This window comes from Amblyraja radiata, chromosome 15, assembly GCF_010909765.2.
Source record: "Amblyraja radiata isolate CabotCenter1 chromosome 15, sAmbRad1.1.pri, whole genome shotgun sequence".
In the NCBI taxonomy this organism is placed as follows: Eukaryota; Metazoa; Chordata; class Chondrichthyes; order Rajiformes; family Rajidae; genus Amblyraja; species Amblyraja radiata.
The window spans coordinates 7,378,816-7,399,733 of NC_045970.1; the positions used below are offsets into that span (position 1 = coordinate 7,378,816).

Genomic DNA, 20,918 nt, shown 5'->3' on the forward strand with positions numbered 1-20,918 from the left:
TGAGTTATTCCAGCATTTTGTGTCTATCTCCGATATAAACCAGCATCTGTAGTTCCTTGGTAGACAAAAGTGCTGGAGAAACTCAGCGGGTGCGGCAGCATCTATGGAGCGAAGGAAATAGGCAACGTTTTGGGTCGAAACCCTTCTTCAGACTGAAGAAGGACTTTTTGAGTCTGAAGAAGGGTTTCGGCCCGAAACGTTGCCTATTTCCTTCGCTCCATAGATACTGCCGCACCCGCTGAGTTTCTCCGGCACTTTTGTCTACCTTCGATTTTCCAGCATCTGCAGATCCTTCTTGAACATCTGTAGTTCCTTCCTACACACATCTTAAATGTGACATTGGCAGCTGTAAACCCATTCCTCTTTACTCTTCTCAACCAGACTGCAGGTTTTGATATTGGTCAGGAATGGGGTACTGAATGTGGATGATCAGACATGATCACAGTGAATGGTGGTGCTGGCTCGAAGGGCCGAATGGCCTCCCCCTGCACCTATTGTCTATTGGTTAACCATGCCATCCACAACGCTTCCCCTCCAATATCCAAGTGACTGGGACTTCTGTTGACTGGCTTCATGCTCATTAGTTTAGTCACAGACAGTCACCAACAATAGTTTCTCTTCCTGCGTTTGCAACATTACCTCTGGCGTCCCCTAACAACCCATTCTTGGGTCCAATACTCTCTTCGTACTTTGACACTGGAGAATTTCATCTGAAAACGCAGATTTCCATGTAAACTTTGACACTCAATTTTACCACCAACTCTCTTAACACTAAATTGTCAGAGTGGGTGGATGGAGTTTGCCACAATAAAGCATGATACCATCCTTGGCTGGTGGTGTGGAAAGACCTTCCTGGATAATCCTTCCAGGCAGAATGTCACTATCGCTACACATGGCCCTTGAGGTGGGCGGAATGCAGATGTGTGGTGCAGCTGTGGACATGGAACAGAGAACTTGTGAGGATCATCCTCTCCTGCCAATACCGAGACCATCTGAAGTGACTGCTCCAGCATTGCAATCATAAGCATGTGATAGATTGTGCAAAACCACCAACACGTTTTATTTACGATGGAAACATACGGAAAAATTGGGCTAACAATTGTAGAGCAAAAAGCAGTTCTGGAATAACTCAGTGGGTCAGGCAGCATCTGTGGAGGAAATGGATAGACGATGCTGTGGGTTGAGATCCTTCTGCAGATTGAATCAGTCTGAATAAGGGTCCCAACACAAATCGCTGTATGTCCATCCAAATCAGATCCTGCCTGGCCCGCTGAGTTACATAGAAAACTGAGAAAATAGGTGCAGGAGGAGGTCATTAGGCCCTTCGAGCCAGCACCGCAATTCATTGTGATCATGGCTGATCATCCACAATCAGTACCCTGTGCCTGCCTTCTCCCCATATCCTTTGATTCCGTTAGCCCCTAGAGCTCTATCTAACTCTCTTTTAAATTCATCCAGTGAATTGGCCTCTGCAGCCTTCTGTGGCAGGGAATTCCACAAATTCACAACTCTCACAAATTTTTTCTCATCTCAGTTTTAAATGACCTCCCCTTTATTCTTAGTCTAAGACCCCTCCAGCACTTTGTTTTTGCACAAGATTCCAGCATCCATAGTTTCATGATTGAAGGATGGAATGGGATTACGGAGTCTTTGAGGAAGGACATTCTTGCTATTGCGGGAGTGCAGCGTAGGTTTACAAGATTAATTCTGGGATGGTGGGACTGTCATATGCTGAGAGAATGGAGCGGCTGGGCTTGTACACTCTGGAGTTTAGAAGGATGAGAGGTAATCTTATTGAAACATATAAGATTGTTAAGGGTTTGGACACGCTAGAGGCAGGAAACATGTTCCCGATGTTGGGGGAGTCCAGAATCAGGGGCCACAGTTTTAGAATAAGGGGTAAGCCATTTAGAACGGAGACGAGGAAACACTTTTTCTCACAGAGAGTTGTGAGTGTGGAATTCTCTGCCGCAGAGGGCGGTGGAGGCAGGTTCTATGGATGCTTTCAATAGAGAGCTAGATAGGGCTCCTAAAGATAGCGGAGTCAGGGGATATGGGGAGAAGGCAGGAACGGGGTACTGATTGGGGATGATCAGCCATGATGACATTGAATGGCGGTGCTGGCTCGAAGGGCCGAGTGGCCTACTCCTGCACCTATTGTCTATTGACTTGGAAGGGCGAGAACAAGGTGGATTCAAAAACAAGTGTGAGAATCTTAAAACGAGGTGGTCAACAAGCTCAAGAGTGATGGGTGGACAGGATTTGGTACATGTCGGCAATGATTAACAGTTTTACATTTCACAGCTTTACATTTCCGAAGAACATAAGGAAGAAAACTAGACAAAGTGAAGCTTTGGAACCGTTGACCAACGTTCAGTAGAACAGACCTATCTTGGATTATGTGTGTGTATTTGGGGTACAGGATACATTGCAATGTGTCTTTCTTTCAGATGATGATCACTGGATCGTTGACACAGATTATGATAACTATGCCATCACATACACATGCCGAAAGCTGTATGAAAATGGGACTTGTGCGGACAGCTACTCGTTTGTGTTTTCACGCAGCCCTGACGGACTGACCTATGATACACAGCGCATTGTCCGAAAATGGCAGGAACACATCTGTCTGGCATACAAATACAAACGCATTCTTCAAACAGGTAAAGGAATGAAAATCATTGCATGAGTTCTGTGTTCCATTGTGAGTGGACTATGATATTTTTTATGGGGATTCTTGAATAAAATGTTGGGGTGGGAGATTGCAACCACGTGGTCCACCCTGTTTCGACTAATGCAATCATCCGACGTGCACAAACAAATAGAACAAGTTGACCTACAACTTTAGGCTGTGCACGCCATACGCAAGAAGAATAAAATATTTGCCGACTAAGATGATATAATAGCTTTCTGGTGAGATCACTGACCCCTAATGGCTGCCTATTACACGATATTTACTGCAAGCCCTTCCAGTCTGAATTGTAGATCTTGCACCAGCAATGGCCCTCTCCAGTCTGCCTTAGTTTCAAGCACCAGAACCTATTGGCACAGATTTATTTCTGCAACTTTGTGATTCTCGATCACTTACATCACAGAAAATGGCTTTTAAACCCTGGATAGCTGCCTCCAATTGCCAACCTTCTCTCACAAGAGGAAAGTGGCAACTATTGGTGCAAGCCTTCTCTTCTCTTCCCGACTTCTCCCCATCAGTCCTCACATTTCTAATAGCTCCCACATGTCTCCTTTGGTTTACTGAGTCTGCCACTCATATTCTTATTCTTCTTTATAACAGAGATAATTTTTCTCTCCCATCTTGGCAGAGAGTATTGGTCTGCCTCCCTGCAGCCAACTCTTACATTTAATTCCCACACCTCCTAATTTAGTTTAGTTTAGTTTAGAGATACAGTGCAGAAACAGGCCCTTCAGCCCACCAGGTCCATGCCAAACAGCAATCCCCACACACTAACACTATCGTACACACACTAGGGACAATTTATATTTATACCAAGCCAATTAACCAACAAACCTGTCCGTCTTTGGAGTGTGGGAGGAAATCGAAGATCTCGGAGTGAGCCTACGCATGTCACAGGGAGAACGTGCAAACTCTGAACAGACAGCATCCGTAGTCAGGATCGAACTGGCGCTGTAAAGCAGCAACTCTACCACTACGCACAGTGCTGCCCTGATCACATGTTCTCTAGCATTGGTCCATCTGTCAAATGAGATTTATCCATGATCTGCAACTACTGCAAACTGGACTACATCCCAGGTTGGGTTACATCCTAGGCTCTGTTCCAATTCCCTCTAACCCTGGAGCCTTCTTCTCAGTGTTAGCAAACATTTGGAAGCTTTCCCTCATCAACACTTGATTGTATCTAAGGTGGTACAGCTAGTAGAGCTGCTGCCTCACAGCACCAGAGACCTGAACTTGATACCAATCTTGGGTGCTGTCTGGGTGGAGTTTGCATGTTCTCCCAGTAACTGTGTGGGTTTCCTCTGGGTGTTCCGGTTTCCTCTCACGTTCTAAAAACGTAGAGGTTTGAAAGTTAATTGGCCTCTGTAAATTGTCCTTAGTGTATAGGGAGTGGGTGAGAAAGTGGAATAACACAGAACTAGTGTGAATGGGTGATCATGGACTAGGTGGGCCTGTTTCCATGTTGGATCTCTAAACTAAACTAAATTAAGCTGCCTTCCCAACTTAGACATGTATTGTCCAGGATTTCATACTATGGGGCAATTTCCTTCCTGCTGAAGGACTGCTGATTTCCCCACTGCTGCCTTGTTCTGGGAATCAGCTTATAGAATTTGCCTAAGGTCCAGGAATGCCTCTTCACCACTTCCACTCAATTGTCAACCAATGTTCACCACTTCCAATCAATTGTCAGCCAACAGTTTCTTTGTTGAACTAAATTAAGGCGCATGTTGCAATCAAAAGCGCTTGAACAATTGGTTGGGAAGAAAACCAAACTGTAAGAAAGACGACTGCGCCTCCACTATACACGCTGCAAGGTTAAATCCCAGGAACTAACACAAGTGCAGGCACGGGTTATTGATTGGGCATGATCAGCCATGATCACAATGAATGGCGGTGCTGGCTCGAAGGGCCGAATGGCCTCCTTGTGCACCTATTTTCTATGTATCTATGTTTCTATGCAGTCATTCCTAAAAATGAAGGAAAGCAAAGGCAAATTAAAATGTAGTCAATATACTTTCAAACATTCTTGCCACTTTTTATAAATGCCAATTTCCAGAGCTCAAAATATTGTAATTTAAAAAAATAATAAATTATTTTTTCACAATTATGCTATTAAAATTATCCATATCGTATTGTATTGTATTGTATTTTTTAAAATTACAATACAGTCAAAGTTACATAAACTGATTCAATAATGTCTTTACAAAATCAGTCCATCACAATCATAAACTAGGGATTCATTTTACTCAGGCCTAACATGTTTATCAGGTAAAATAATTCCCTAAACCTGGAGTTAGTTCATAACTAAAGGAGCATAGGGTGGATAGTATTTTCAAGGATGCCTCAGTGGCACGGTGGTGCAGCTGCAGTGGAGACATGGGTTTGATCCTGACCTTGGCTGCTGCCTGTGTGGAGTTTGCATGTTCTCGCTGTGACCACGTGGGCTTCTTCCGGCTGCTCTGGTTTCATTCCAAAGACGACGAGTTTGTAGGTTAATTGGCATCTGTAAATTTCCGAATACACACCGTTTATTTCCACAATCATTTTTCATCTTTAGTAAGATGTGAAAACTGAAATGTTATATCTGTGCACCCATAAGCCATTTTAAAGATATTTATCACTGAAGTATTCATTCATGTTCTTTATTTCCACACATTTCCTTTCAATGTCAACTCAGCACCTATTCCCAGCATTTCAGTCTAAATTCCTTTGGCCCCATTTGTGATGAAAACTAGTAATGTAAACTTGCAATGATGTAATCCCACTGTAGTGGTGCAGTCATTCCAGCCTGTTGTGGAGAAGCTCTCTTCCTCTTCAAAATTGTCATTCAACGTAAATGTAGGAAAATGGAAAATGTAGGAAAGTTCAGCAGGCAAGGCAGCCTGTGGAAGGGATGACAGCTCTATGAACTGAAACATGAACTGTTGCCTGACCTGACTTGCTGCCTGACCTGACTTGCTGAGTATTTATAGCAGTTTGTGTTGATTTGCAGATTGCCTCAATCTGACGGTTTTTATTTTCATTCGCTGTTCTTTGACTTTAGTTTAGTTTGGAGATACAGCACAGAAACAGGTCCTTCGGCCCATCGAGTCTGTACTGACCGGTGACCCCCGCACATTAACACCACTCTACACACACTAGGGCAGATATTTTAACACTTATACCAAGCCAATTAACCTAACAATGAATAACAATGACAACGATGAATAATATAAAATAAGAAATATGCACGTTAGTTTATTGTATAAATTGGAAATTAAAATTGCATAATTTTCTTCCTGGCCCAATTAAACCCATATCCTTTAACACCATTTTAGTTTTAGTTTAATTTTAGTTTAGTTTAGAGATTTTAGCTCAAGAATACATTAATTTTGGGCTATATGGAATAATGGGGCAATTTTTCTGTTGAAGATGCTGGCCTTGTCCTTATCCTTGGACCTCACAGTACATTCCAAATGCCGTCTTCCATTGAGACAGCAGCTACTCCCAGCACAAAATGGCTTGGATAACTGGCGAGCTCCCAATCCTTGATTTACGACTAATACATTTATTATTTGAATCAAATGTGTGTGAATGTCTTTGATGTTCACCAACATTTAAAAGCACCAAGGAGGTACATGAAAAAACATAAATTATCCAAAAAGGTAAAACTAACACCACACACATACTTAAAGATAATTAAAAACATTTACATTATTAACACTAAATCAAATAAAAAGATCTCCTTACTCTCTGGGTAGACATTCCTTACCATTGATTTAAATTGGTCTGTGTCCTTGTTCCCTAGTTGATCTGCCACAGATGTACCAGACAATCCACGAATTGGGCAATCTGTTGAAGTTCAGCCTGGTTTAGATGGGACTCATTGCCGGCATGGTTGAATTGGGCCGAAGGGCCAGTTGACATGCTGTATGATTCTATGACTATTCTGTGGGACTCCACAGGAAGCCCACTGGTACACTCCAAGGAAAGCTGGAAGCACAGGCAGCATTGTTGGACATGCTGTTGACTGCTTAAGTTTGCATCAGCACGAGACTTTGAGACTTCAATGGAGAGATGCAACTATAGAAGATCAAGACCTGAAATTAATTTAAATATTTTTTAAATGTCAGATGAATATGTATGGACATTGCATTCAATGGAATGCAGTGTAGTAAGTGCAATATATTCTTAAAATACTGGGAGATTCCCATCAGAAAATGAAATGACTACATACTCCACTCTCTATAGTTTCCTGGCCGTACAGACGCCAGACTAGTGAGTGAGAAATGCGATGTTCTTTTGAGAATTGAGTTCCAATAGCAGGGACCTCCATGCCGCTGTATCTACTACGCTCCTCAAGGTAACGGTTTCTAAAATGTCATGTATGTTGGAGTGAAGAGGAAATGTCCGTCACACTGTTAATATCTTTTGATTTTTCTGCTAATTTTTTACATTCAATTTTGGGTATTTTTATGATTGATTAAGAAGAATATTCACTCTTAGCTAGCTTAATCGATTGACATTCTTGCTGGAGAATGTTGACGTCATGGTTTCAATATCTGAATGATGTGTATTTTGCTTCTTCTGCAGATTCATGTCTGTAGATCGATTGGATTCATGCCACTTTGGCAATAATCGTGGCTGTGAAGATTGGTCTAGAAAACGCTCGGACTAGCTTCGATCACCTTGTGAATATATTTTGCTCAGGCTCACAATTTAAGTGCAAGTGGGCTTCCAGTCATACATTGCTTTTGTGGTATTATTACTTATCAAATAAATCTATGACAAACACTCGTGCATAAATCTTACATTTATTTTTATTTTAATTAGTATCACAGGTTAGGTAACCCATACCAAGGAAGGAAAGTTTGGTAATCTAATATTCTTACAATAGAACTGTAGAATTCTTGAATCGACTTGGTGCTACATCTTGGCAGGATAAATCAAAATAGGACGTACATGGTAAATGGTAGCAAATTGAGGAATGTTGAACAGAGGGATCTAGGAATAACTGCATTGTTCCCTGAAGGTGAAATCTCATGTAGATAGGGTGGTAAAGAAAGCTTTTGGTGTGCTGGCCTTTAGTATTGGCAGAGCATTGAGTATAGAAGTTGGGATGTAATGTTAAAATTGTACAAGGCATTGGTGAGGCCAATTCTGGAGTATGGTGTACAATTTTGGTCGCCTAATTATAGGAAGGATGTCAACAAAATAGAGAGAGTGCAGAGGAGATTTACTAGAATGTTGCCTGGGTTTCAGCAACTGAGTTACAGAGAAAGGTTGAACAAGTTAGGGCTTTATTCTTTGGAGGGTAGAAGGTTAAGGGGGGACTTGATAGAGGTCTTTAAAATGATGAGAGGGATAGACAGAGTTGACGTGGATAAGCTTTTCCCATTGAGAGTAGGGAAGATTCAAACAAGAGGACATGACTTGAGAATTAAGGGACAGAGGTTTAGGGGTAACATGAGGGGGAACTTCTTTACTCAGAGAGTGGTAGCTGGGTGGAATGAGCTTCCAGTGGAAGTGGTGGAGGCAGGTTCGATTTTATAATTTAAAAATAAATTGGATAGGTATATGGATGGGAAATGAATGGAGGGTTATGGTCTGAGTGCAGGTAGATGGGACTAGGGGAAAATAAGTGTTCGGCACGGACGTGAAGGGCGAGATGGCCTGTTTTCCGTACTGTAATAGTTATATGGTTTATTTAACTACCGATCAAGTGTGGCAGATTAGATTGTGCAAGGAATTGTGAAATAAGCCTTTAGTTATTTTGCATTAATCCTGCAGTAATGATACATATTTAACAAGAGTGATAAGAATGTTCACTAAGATACAAAATAATGAACATAGCATTATATGGAATCAGTTTTCTTCTGCCTAACGATACCCATTGCGCATTGATCAGGTTTTGATCCTATAGTTAACTCCATGAAGATCGAATCTCCCAGTTGGTAACTTAGTCGTAAATAACAGAAGGTGGAGTCTGTTGATCTTGCGTTCTGACTTTCCTTAATGTGTGTTCTGTAGCCAAGTTGCCACGGTTTTTAAATCGGGATAAGTGGAAGAAATGAAGAAGATACTGCCATTTGCTCTTGGATTGAGTGGCACCATATAAAATAGGATTCACAGCGGAGTTGGCAAGTGTAAATGCACAGACCCAGAAAAACCAGGTGGAGGACAGGAACAAGTCTCTTTTAAAGCTCTGCGCGAGAATCAAAAATATAATAATAAAAATAGGAGTCCACATGATAAAGAAAGAGAGCATGAGGACTAGTAGAGTCCGGAAGAGCCAATAATCCTGTTTGGAAACTCGGACCATCGGTTGATGAGCTGGACATGGCCTATTGGCTTGCAATTTTCTCCGGGCAGCTTTGGTAATCTGCGTAAAAGTGGAATCATCACACAGTCAAAATATTATTATCGAATCTTACATTAGTGTGAAACTGTACAGCATTAATCTTGATTTCTGAGAGCGTGGTATTATCACAAAGATGGTTATTGGAGACCAGGTGGAGTGCTGGGTGATTGACATGCTGGTGAGGGTGGGTATGTGGGTGAGGGGGCAGTGGGCGTGTGGGACCATGGATCACTTAGCTGGGGGATAGAGGGTGACTATGGGCTGTGAGGAATGTGTGACTGAGTGACTGTGGGGAATGTGTGACTGAGTCTTGGTGAGACCACACCTGGAGTATTGCATACAGTTTTGATCTCCTAATCTGAGGACATTCTTGCCATAGAGGAAGTACAGAGAACGTTCACCAGACTGATTCCTGGGATGTCAGGACTTTCATATGAAGAAAGACTGGTTAGACTCGGCTTGTACACGCTAGAATTTAGAAGATTGAGGGGGGATCTTATAGAAACTTACAAAATTCTTTAGGGGTTGGACAGGCTAGATGCAGGAAGATTATTCCCGATGTTGGGGAAATCCAGAACTAGGGGGTCACAGTTTAAGGATAAGAGGGAAGTCTTTTAGGACCGAGATGAGAAAATCATTTTTTACACAGAGAGTGGTGAATCTGGAATTTTCTGCCACAGAATGTAGTTGAGGCCAGTTCATTGGCTATATTTAAGAGGGAGTTAGATGTGGCCCTTGTGGCTAAAGGGATCAGGGGGTATGGAGAGAAGGCAGGGATGGGATACCGTTGGATGATCAGCCATGATCATATCGAATGGTGGTGCAGGCTCGAATGTGCCGAATGGCCTACTCCTGCACCTATTTTCTATGTTTCTATGACTCTGGGGAAAGGAACATGTGACAACTCTGGGCAAGGGGCATGGGGGACAGAGGGTGAATGGGCAGTGGGTGTGTGTGATAATGGGTGTGGGTCAGAGGATGACTAGGTAGAGGAACATATAGGACAGTGGGTGACTGGGCACTGGGTGATGTGGCGCAGTGGGTGATGCATGGCAGTGGTCGATGCAAAATGGTGAATGTTTCTGGGCTTGTCCCGTGTGGAACACTGCATGCCTCCAGATGACTGTCCATGCAGGACAGTGAGTTACTCTGGACAATGGGCATGTGGGACAGAGGGTGTCTGGGCAATGGGTGATGTGGGATAGTGAGTGACCCCTGGTTCTGGCCCATGATGCACAGTGGGAAATGCTGTAGAATGAGTCCTACAAGACAGTGAGCTACATCTTTGAGCAGCTTTATATATCCGGTACAACCTGCCTCACTGAGTTTGAAAAGCACCAGATCTCATGTTCTTTGTTCATAGTTGAATTGTACATCTAAGTTGTTTGACCTTCATGCTCATGGAACAAATATATTTAACAGAAATACATTATTTTTAACTATATTTAAATACGAGGTCTTTATGAAAATTCATCATCTTGAAAATTAACTATTTCCGTTTTCGTAGATGCTGCCTGACCTGCTGAGTATTTCCAGCCTTTTGAGTTTTAATGGACAATAGTTCTGTGGATTGAAAGCAGATACCTTTAATATTTTTGTATAACTGATGACAATGATAAATCCTGGAACCGCAAAATCAACCAGGCTGTAGAAGACATCCCAAATGATCTCTTGCAGGATGTTGGGCCAGACCAGTGTACAAATTTGATATTCCTGTTTAAATATGAAAAGCATTACATCACTTACAAATGAGATTGACGCAACCAACTGAATGATACATTTCTGGAGAGAGAATGATGAATTCCATCACGTATTAATTAAGAAATAAGGCAATAAACTAAACTGTACTGAAACGATGGTCCAGTAATTGTGGAGAGGCAGAAAAGATTAAATAACAAAAATGATGTTGTAAACCTAATAGACAATAGACTGGTGCTCAGCGAAACGATCGCCGAGCTTGCGCTTGGTCTCACCGATATACAGGAGTCCACACCTGGAACAGCGGATACAGTAGATGAGTTTGGAGGAGGTGCAAGTGGACCTCTGCCTCACCTAAAAGGACTGGGGGTGACAGACAGCTGGCAGTTTAGGGACTTGCTAGCTGACTGATTGTAGCAAAAATGTCACCCCCATCTAGATTCTTTTGCTTTTCACAGTGTTTCCCACAGAACTTTGTGTTTTGGTAAATTTAGGTAAAAGATGACATGAAGTTAAATGTAGAGAAGTATTAGGTTTATCACTTTGTAAAGAGGAAGAGGAAATATGAATATTTATTATGTTCTACTGCCCAAAGGGATGAGGGCGTTTGTATGTTAACTTGCAGATGCAATAAGCAAATAGGATATTTGCCTTTTTGTAAAGCGGTTGTGGTATTTGACAAAGAAAGGTTTGTTGAATCCTAAAATGCTTTGTTGGAGCCACACCTGGACAGATGCGAACACTGGCGTTTTCTGTACTGAAAGAAGCATTTTATTTTCTTTAGGGAAAGTGTAAATCATAGTTTAATATTCTTTTCCACCACTTGGATTTTGAACTACTGTCTATATTTGGCAGTCTCATACTTATTGTCATAGAGTGATATGGTGTGGAAACAGGCCCTTCCGCCCAACTTGCCCACATGTCCCAGCTACACTAGTCCCACCAGCCTGCGCTTGGTCCATACTTTCCATGTAACTTAGGTAATGTATTCTCCCCATCTTCTCAATAATTCTGCCTGTAATCAATCTGTAGTGTAGTGTTTCCCCTGTGTCTGTATGTGTTTCCCCATATCCCAAAGACACTTGGTTTTATAGATTAATTGAGCACTGCAGTAGAATCTAGTGGGAGTTGGTGAGGATGTGAGGAGTGTGTAGGGGGGAGCCCCGGATGCTGGTTTACACTGAAGATAGACACAACATGCTGGAGAAACCAGTGGGACAGGCAGCATCTCTGGAGAGAAGGAATGGGTGAGGTTTCGGGTCGAGACCCTTCTTCAGAGAGTCAGGGGAGAGGGAGACACGAGATATGGAAGAGTAAGGTGTGAAAATGGCAGATCAAAGCAGACGGTGATCAAGGAAATGTAGATGACGGATCATTGTCAGCTATGGGGGTGGTGACATCGAGACATACAATCAGTAACATTAATCAGGACAATGAAACTAGTCGGAGAACTCGAGTGGGGGAGGGTCGGAGAGAGGGGGAAAGCAAGGGTTACTTGGTTAGAGAAATTAATGCTCATCCCGCTGGATGCAGGAAAAATGTTCCCAATTTAGGGCGAGTCCAGAACCAGGGGCCACAGTCTTCGAATAAAGGGGAGGTCATTTAAGACTGAGGTGAGAATTTATTTTTTCACTCAAGACAGTTGTGAATTTGTGGAATTCCCTGCCACAGAGGGCAGTGGAGGCCAGATCACTGGAGGGATTTAAGAGAGAGTTAGATAGAGCTCAAGGGGAGTCAAGAGATATGGGGAGAAGGCATGCACGGGTTATTGATTGGGGACAATCAGCCATGATCACAATGAATGGCGGTGCTGGCTCGAAGGGCTGAATAGCCTCCTCCTGCACCTATTTTCTATGTTTTCTATGTTATTAACCAATTGCCAAATTTGTCTCCTGGCACCTTAAGCTTCATTTTAAAAGTTCTAAAATATGTCTTTATGTAGTTTCAATTGCACTACCAAAGTTCAAAGCAATCTCAAATCAGTCCCTATAAATAAAAATCATGCTACTGATTCCAAATTATTGTCAGTTTAACATTACTTAACATCAATGGGGAAACTGCTGCTTTTCCTGTATAGTACTGAAACGCATTGTGTTATTTAACGACCACAGGAATGCTGGCTGTTGTATCATTGACTCATAAAATAATATATCACACAAAGCAAATGTGTCACATTTAAATGAGTTAAAAATGCCTGAGATTTTCTGTAGATCAGCAAACGTCCACCATTCTCTTTTTATTGTACAATTCCACCATCAACAATATGTTTTGTGTTTACATACATATGAGGAAAACAAACATTCCTTTCTCCCACAACCTTTAGACTTTGGAGATACAGTGCGGAAACAGGACCTTCGGCCCAACGAGTCCGCACTGATCATTAACACTATCCTGGCACATTAAGGACAATTTTACAATTTTTATACCGAAGCCAATTAACCTACAAACCCATGCACCTTTGGTGTGTGGGAGGAAACCAGAGCACCCAGAGAAAACCCACGTGGTCACAGGGAGAAGGTACAAACTCCAGACAGACAGCGCCCATGGTCAGCATCGAACGCTTGGGAGGGGGGTGTTCCGCCTTCCATGGTAGGGAGCTTTTGCATTTTTCAGCTTGAAATTGTGCAATCTGGTGCATACTGTAACGAGTCTTTTAACTTGCATTTGAATGCAACATTTATGCTTTAAATTGGACTAGATATGAATAAGGTTAGGCTAAATTACATTCCTAATTACATTCCACAATAGAGCCAGGCTGATCAACAGGTGCAGCACATGAATGACTATATTCATGTATGGAAATCAGATTATATTCATGCTGTTATGCATATATATATATATATATATATATATATATATATAGAGAACATTTCAGAGAAACAAAGCAAAAGTTGGACTTCCATCACTGTTCTGCACAAATAAATCAATCAACCTTGTTCAAGAAGGAACTGCAGATGCTGGAGAATCGAAGGTAGACAAAATTGCTGGAGAAACTCAACGGGTGAGGCAGCATCTATGGAGCGAAGGAAATAGGCAACGTTTCGGGCCGAACCCCTTCTTCAGACGGTTTCAACCTTATCCTTTGAATATAGAAACTAGACGAAAATAATGCCACATATTCAATCATATATGGTTCAATGAAATTAAGATATATATGTAAAAATATATATGGAAACAGGCCTTTCCGCCCACAAAGTCCACACCGACCAGCAATCTATCATACACCAATTCCATCCATCACGCCAGGGACAATTTACAGAAGCCAATTAACCTACAAACCTGCGCTTCTTTCAGATATGGGAGAAACCGGAATATCCAGAGAAAACCCATGTGGTGGTAAGGCAGCAACTCTACCACTGCGCCACCGTGCCACACCATTAAATTATTTTTTCTGTAATATGTTTATTATGGTGTCACGTGAATAAAGATGAACACATGATTCTGATTTCTGCCCTTAGTTGGATAACACACATGTCCAGTCATTGTGTTTTATGGCTGGTTTTCAACCTCTTCAGGCTGAAGGCCTCGACTCGAAACATCACCCATTCTTTCTCTCCAGAGTGCCTGCTGAGTTTTTAGTGTCTATCTTCAGTTTAAACCAGCATCTGCAATTCCTTCCTACACTATTTGTTAAGCAAAACAGGTCCTATTCTCATTATATAATTTTGTGATCAGCATGAGAGCATGAGAATTTTGTGAAATGCGTGAGTCTCACACTCAATGCGTGAGAGTTGGCAATCCTGCTAATAATGCAAACATTTTATGCAAGTTCCAATTGTTTGGACAAAAATCACTTATTACTGCTTTCTAACAGTTAAGTTACTTTAAGACCATTTCAGAAATGATGGCATCAACAAAAAATCGACTAACAAATTAAAGCAAACTAAAAGAAAATAACATGTTCCCTTTCCTGACTCGACCTCATAAGTACTTTAACGCTGTTAACAGAGCAAAGGGATATTAATCTCAAGAATCAAAATGGGGAAAGTGAGGGTAATTTTGCTTAAATGGTCATTCTAAGCCCATTCAGATCTTCATAGAGTCAGAGTTATACAACATGTACGTGGCTGGCCCAATTTGTCCATAATGATCAAGTTGGCATTCTGCGTGCCCAGGGACTGGCTGCCGTTCCCAGATCAGCTCGCGTCCCAGGGACTGGCTGCAATTCTCAGGTCGGCTCGCCTGCCCTGACTCTGCGTAAACGAATTGAAAATAAACGCGATTTTTCAGGTTACGGGCCGGATTCGGCCCGTTATCCGTAGGTTGCCGAACCCTGTCCTAGATGTTTGGCCTCATTGTGGTCCCCCCATGTTTTACAACTGATTCACCTGGTTAGCTCTATCTCCGGCTGCTTCATGTTGTCGGCGGCTGCACATCCAACCAAGAAAGAATAGAAGAGAAGAGATGCGACGTCACTCACAGCCGCCAACTGACACGCTTCCCCAGACCGCACAGATCGCTCTGATGTGACGCAAAAGAGACAAACTGCAGGGACTGAAGACAGCGTGAGAATTCTGTCATTAGCGTGAGAATTGGCTGAAATGCGTGACTCTCACGCTCAAAGCGTGAGAGTTGGCAGCCCTGTCTAATGCCAGGATGTGACAACAGACACACAGGGAGACACATACACAAAGGAAGACACACACGCACGCACACGCACACGCGCACGCGCACACACACACACACACACAGAGACACACACAGAGACAGACACACACACACACACGCACACACACAGGGAGACACACACACACACAGGGAGACAGACACACACAGGGAGACAGACAGACAGACACACACACACACACACAGGGAGACACACACACACACACACAGGGAGACACACACACACACAGGGAGACACACACACACAGGGAGACACACACACACACACACAGGGAGACAGACACACAGACACACACAGGGAGACAGACACACACACACAGGGAGACACACACACACACACGGAGACAGACACACACACACTGGGACACACACACACACACACACGGGGAGACACACACACACAAGCACAGGGAGACACACACACGGGGAGACACACAGACACGCACACACACACACACACACAGGGAGACAGAGACACACACACACAGACACAGGGAGACACAGAGACACACACACACACACACACAGGGAGACACACACACGGGGAGACACGCACACAGGGAGACACGCACACAGAGAGAGACACACACAGAGAGACACACACACACAGAGACACACAGAGAGACACACACACACACAGAGACACACACACACACACACACACACAGGGAGACACACACAGCCCCCCACACACACACACATACATACAAGGAGACACAAACAGGGAGACAGACACACACACACCTTTCCTTCCCCCCCTCCATCCTCCCCCTCCCTCTTTCCTCCCCTTCCTCTTTCCTCCCCCCATCCCTCTTTCCTCCCCCTCCCAGCGTGAGAATTCAGTCTTCAGCGTGAGGGCGTGAGAATTGGCTGGAAATGCGTGAGTGTCACGCTCAAAGCGTGAGAGTTGGCAGCCCTGTGACAATCATTTCACTCTTTTGTCACTTGTGTCCGATTATACTCGTTTGACTGGTTAGCACACAGATCAAGCTTTTCACTGCATCCCTATACATGACAATAATAAACCACACCAAACTAAAGATTTACTCTTAATTCAACCTTGTTCTAAAAAATAATTCAGTAAGGTTAATATAATGTCGGTCAAGTTCATTTTAGGCACGTTCCCAGTTGCCTGACCCATTGTTTCGGCTGCTACGATTAGCAAGCTACAGAGACAAGGGGAAATTATTTGCACATTTTCTTACTGCAGGTGACCCCCATGTTATGTGAATGAATGAATAAGTTTATTGGCCAAGTATGTTCACATACAAGGAATTTGCCTTGGTGCTCCACACGACATACAGTAACAATTAAGAATGACACATAAAACATTAAACATTAATAATAAAATGTTATAGTTTAATGTTCCTAGAAAATTTCATTGCGAGAAAATGAGCGAGAGCATGATATGACGTGACGCAAAGGCGCATCGTCTGCCATCACGTTTGGCGATGGCCATTTGTGAATTGTGCAAGGATAAATTTCCTTCACATGAACGCTCGTAACACAGGGATCACCTATAAACAGCTGCCAATATATGATTAGGCTTTACTTTTCTGTTTATATATACTTGAAGTACTTTCAGTACAAGGACATTTTTCAACATAATGTGTCTGAGTTATTTTACAATATTTGATTGTACAATCAATTGTAGGGTTTTATGCTGACCTCAGTTAGGATGACATTACGTTTCGTCGACATAAGAAAATTTGAATAATTATAAAGTCCTTTTTTGGAGGTAGCTGCGTGTTTTTGAATTAATAAGTTATTTTATTCAACTACAACCCAACAATTCTGGAGTCGAGTTGTTATGAATTAATGATGATGTCCCAAGAACAGGGGCTTTTTCACATCTTCCCCTCACATCCACTCTCACTGGTTTTACAAATGAGCCAGCTCTCTAAATGTGTACAAAGTGCATCCATTAGGCCCCTCATCAGCTTCTAAACATCAGTGGCTACAAATAAAACAAAGTTCCTGAAAAATATACCTATTTTGTTAGCTCCAGCTGAAAGAGTACGTGAGAAAAATAGTCGCTTAATCTGGGTTGATGCACAAATACCAAAATGCCAAATTCATCATATGTTAATTTTACAAGGATGTTGCCAGGACTAGGGGGTCTGAGCTCTAAGGAGAGGTTGAGTAGGCTGGGTCTCTATTCCATGGAGCTCAGGAGGATGAGAGGTGATCTTATAGAGCTTCTATAAAATCAAGAGAGGAATAGATCGGGTAGATGCATAGTCTCTAGCCCAGAGTAGGGGATTCGAGGATCAGTTCAAGGTGAAGATGAAAAGATTTAATTCGGAGTCTAATTAAAGGGTGGTGGGTGTGTGGATCGTTGCCAGATGAGTAGTTGAGGCTGGGACTATCCCATCATTTAAGAAACGGTTAGACAGGTACATGGAAAGGACAGGTTTGGAGGGATATGGACCAAGCACAGGCAGGTGGGACTAATGTAGCTGGGATATGTTGGCCGATGTGGGCAAGTTGGGCCGAAGGGTCTGTTTCCACACTGTATCACTCTATGACCTTTCTAACTTTAAGATTCGATAACCCTCCAGAGTATTTCTCTTATCTTTTTATATTTATTACATATTTCCCATTTTTAGATTCTTCATGAATAACGAGTTAGAATAGTTGATGTAAGAGGGGAAAACACTGCTGCTTTTCAATATTCATGATAAAGTTAATAGAAGCTTAGAATATAATCTTCAAAACACCAGTAAAAGTCTGAAATTCAGTATCTGATCTTTACCACAGACATGGCATGCACAAAATTAATTGAACAATTCTACTCCAAACTGCAATTCTTCTTGTATCATCAGCTGATTAGGATTTGGGAATTCAAATCCTTATGCAGAACTTCTCAAGCAACAAATTTCACCCCTCCCACCATTACTCTATTTCTCCCGAAGCATTTGATAAAAACCTAATCAAAATGTGGAGTTTACAGTAAGAAATTAAGCTGAGCTTCAAGAGACCGAACAGTGAACTGCTGTGACATTGATATAACAAAGCCAATCCTTCTGTTTAAGAAAGAACTGCAGATGCTGGAAAATCGAAGGTAGACAAAATGCTGGAGAAACTCAGCGGGTGAGGCAGCATCTATGGAGCGAAGGAAATAGGCAACATTTCGGGTCTCGACCTGAAACGTTGCCTATTTCCTTCGCTCCATAGATGCTGCCTCACCCGCTGAGTTTCTCCAGCATTTTTGTCTAAGCCAATCCTTCTGTGTTGTTGTAGACCTGGAATTAAAATGATAATTTTAAATCCTTCAGTGCAAATTTTTATTAATATTTCAAGATTGCCATGTGCTGGACTGACATTAAATTATTTAGATAGACATAAGATGCTGGAGTAACTCAGCGGGACAGGCAGCACCTCTGGAGAGAAGGAACTCGACACATTGCCCATTCCTTCTCTCGGGAGATGCTGCCTGTCCTGTTGATACTCCAGCAATTTGTGTCTATCTTCGGTGTAAACCTTCCTACACATTAAATGATTTAGATCAGTCTTACCTGGCCTTTAACCTGAACAGTCATCATCTGAAAATAAAGGCACAGTGGCAGAGATGTAATGGCTGAAAATAACCAAATGGTCAGCACAACTGCAGTCACCCACTTGAAATGCAGAGGAGACCTTAAGCGCAGACTCAAAATGGCGGTAGATCTCTCGACGCTAATGGCAGCTAAGGTGATGATGGTCACACAGCCACTTGTGGCCATGATGTAGAACAGTATGTGACACACGTAAGGTCCAAGGGTCCAGGATTCAGTCCAGCGAACAGTGATGATGACTGGGATCACCCCCACAAACACAATATCAGCCAAGAAGAGGTTTAGCACAAAGCACTGAAAATTGGCCAGCTTCTTGCCCTTTACCACAAGTGCGATCATGCAGACATTAGCCAACATGGAGATCAGAAAAACCGTCCCAAGTACCACGGACTCAATAGTGACTGTGATGATTTGGTCGGAGGTCCTGAATTCAGAAAAAAATGTGAAAAATGATCTGTTCGTCTCCTGGTTTTTCAGTAAATTATTTGAATTATCCTCCATCTTTGGAATGCTAATCAGCACAATACAGTGTTATACCTGGAAAAAGCTACAGAGGCAAAATCACCAACTATAGATACAAAGCTCTTCGGGTATTTCACAAACCCATTCAGAAGGGCAGCTCCTTGGTTTCAGCCACACAGCAGATTATGAACATTTACAACTGGCATCTTCCAGCATTTATATGTTTACCGAAGGCTGCAGATCATAAAATATTATCATCATACTCCCTCAATATGTTTTTTCAATGAACAGTATTTCATATCTGTCCTTGGAATATTACTTTCTATTGCTGCCTTATGAGGAAGTAAAGTCAGAGACAACTGTAAATTAACTTGTCGAACAGTGGATCATCCTTTGAGCATATTAAAGATTCCTATCACTGAAAGATAAATGGCCTATCCCTGGGTTATATCTATTTAATTAGAGCCTTCCACCAAATCTGGATAACCGTACGGATAACCACAGCGTTGTCTCATACTAATAATCTGAACATATTTTTGACAAGGTGCTCTTCATTAAAACATGAATAAAATGTAACAACACTTTCAAATCATCACAAGATGTAGCAATGCGTTCCGTGTCTTCTATCACCAAAGATTTTGATTCCAGGATATACGCATGTGTAATCTTACACACTGTTCAAAAGTATTTTGCGGGCTATAAAATGCTTTACTGTGTCCGGAAGCTGTAAACATCCAGACAGTCTAACATCAAGCACTTGCAGAAGAGTATACAAACTCCCATGGCTGTGAGTTTCAAGTTGTGGACTCTTATATATCGGCAAGACCAAGCGTAGATTGGGCTAATGCACACAGTCTGCCAGGGCCTACTTGATCTCTCAGTTGCCAAACACTTTAACTCGCCCTCCCATTTCCACACTGACCTTTCTGTCCTGGGCCTCCTCCATTGTCATAATGAGGCCAATTAACGCAAATTGGAGGAACTGCATCTGATATTCTGCTTAGGCAACTTACAACCCAGCGGTATCAATCTTGATTTCTCCAACTTCAAGCAACCCCTGGATTCCCCCTCCCTCCATCCCTCCCCCACCCAAGTCGTATCAGCTCCAGTCATCTTGTTGAGTCTCATTCTCTGTAACTCGATTTCACCTAGGTCACAGCTAACAATGGCCTGTTTCCTTTATCACTGTTACTTTTTTGCATATCTTTCATTCAGTTGTTCCATATCTCTCGACATCACCGTCTCTGTCTCTCGTTTCCCTTTCTCCTGACTCTGTCTGAAGAAGGGACTCAACCTGAAACATTACCAATTCCTTCTCTCCAGAGATGCTGGATGACCTGCAGAGTTACTCCAGCTCTTTGTGTCCATACTCGATATAAACCAGCATTTGTAGTTCCTTCCAAAACAACTCATTATATGGATCAGCGAGTGCTGTGAACTTGGTGTGAGAATGTTCAGCATGCCGTCATTAAAAATTCAAAAGTTTCTCCAAGTCATAAACAGGCAGCACTTTTGAAATTATTTCAAACACAGAAATTGC

The 20,918-nt window shown here is 42.4% G+C and overlaps 2 protein-coding genes across 3 annotated transcripts in view; one reads left to right on the plus strand and one right to left on the minus strand.

Moving 5' to 3' along the window:
* The window catches only part of rbp4 (retinol binding protein 4), a 34,679-nt gene extending 27,211 nt beyond the window's left edge, over positions 1-7,468 (plus strand). For both annotated transcript variants that reach the window (XM_033033584.1, XM_033033583.1), the window contains 2 exons: positions 2,451-2,663; positions 7,268-7,468. In XM_033033584.1, coding sequence (XP_032889475.1) covers positions 2,451-2,663; positions 7,268-7,281 — 227 coding nt within the window. In that variant the 3' untranslated portion in view covers positions 7,282-7,468. The remainder of the gene's footprint in view (positions 1-2,450; positions 2,664-7,267) is intronic.
* Positions 7,469-8,633: 1,165 nt separating this feature from the next.
* On the minus strand, positions 8,634-19,417 carry ffar4 (free fatty acid receptor 4). The gene is made up of 3 exons (XM_033034739.1): positions 18,878-19,417; positions 10,620-10,748; positions 8,634-9,056 (listed from the first exon to the last, which is right to left on the minus strand). The coding sequence occupies exons 1-3, from the start codon at positions 19,415-19,417 to the stop codon at positions 8,634-8,636; spliced, it is 1,092 nt and encodes a 363-aa protein (XP_032890630.1).
* Between the last annotated feature and the right edge of the window lie 1,501 nt (positions 19,418-20,918).

Bases quoted from the DNA above. Each gene is read 5' to 3' on its own strand.
- ffar4 (XM_033034739.1), bottom strand. From the start codon at position 19,417: ATGGAGGATAATTCAAATAATTTACTGAAAAACCAGGAGACGAACAGA. The intron at 10,749-18,877 runs GTAAGACTGATC...ATATTTAAACAG, and splicing joins CTGTTCAGGTTAAAGGCCAG to GAATATCAAATTTGTACACT. The intron at 9,057-10,619 runs GTATCTGCTTTC...ACTTTTACGCAG, and splicing joins GTTATACAAAAATATTAAAG to ATTACCAAAGCTGCCCGGAG.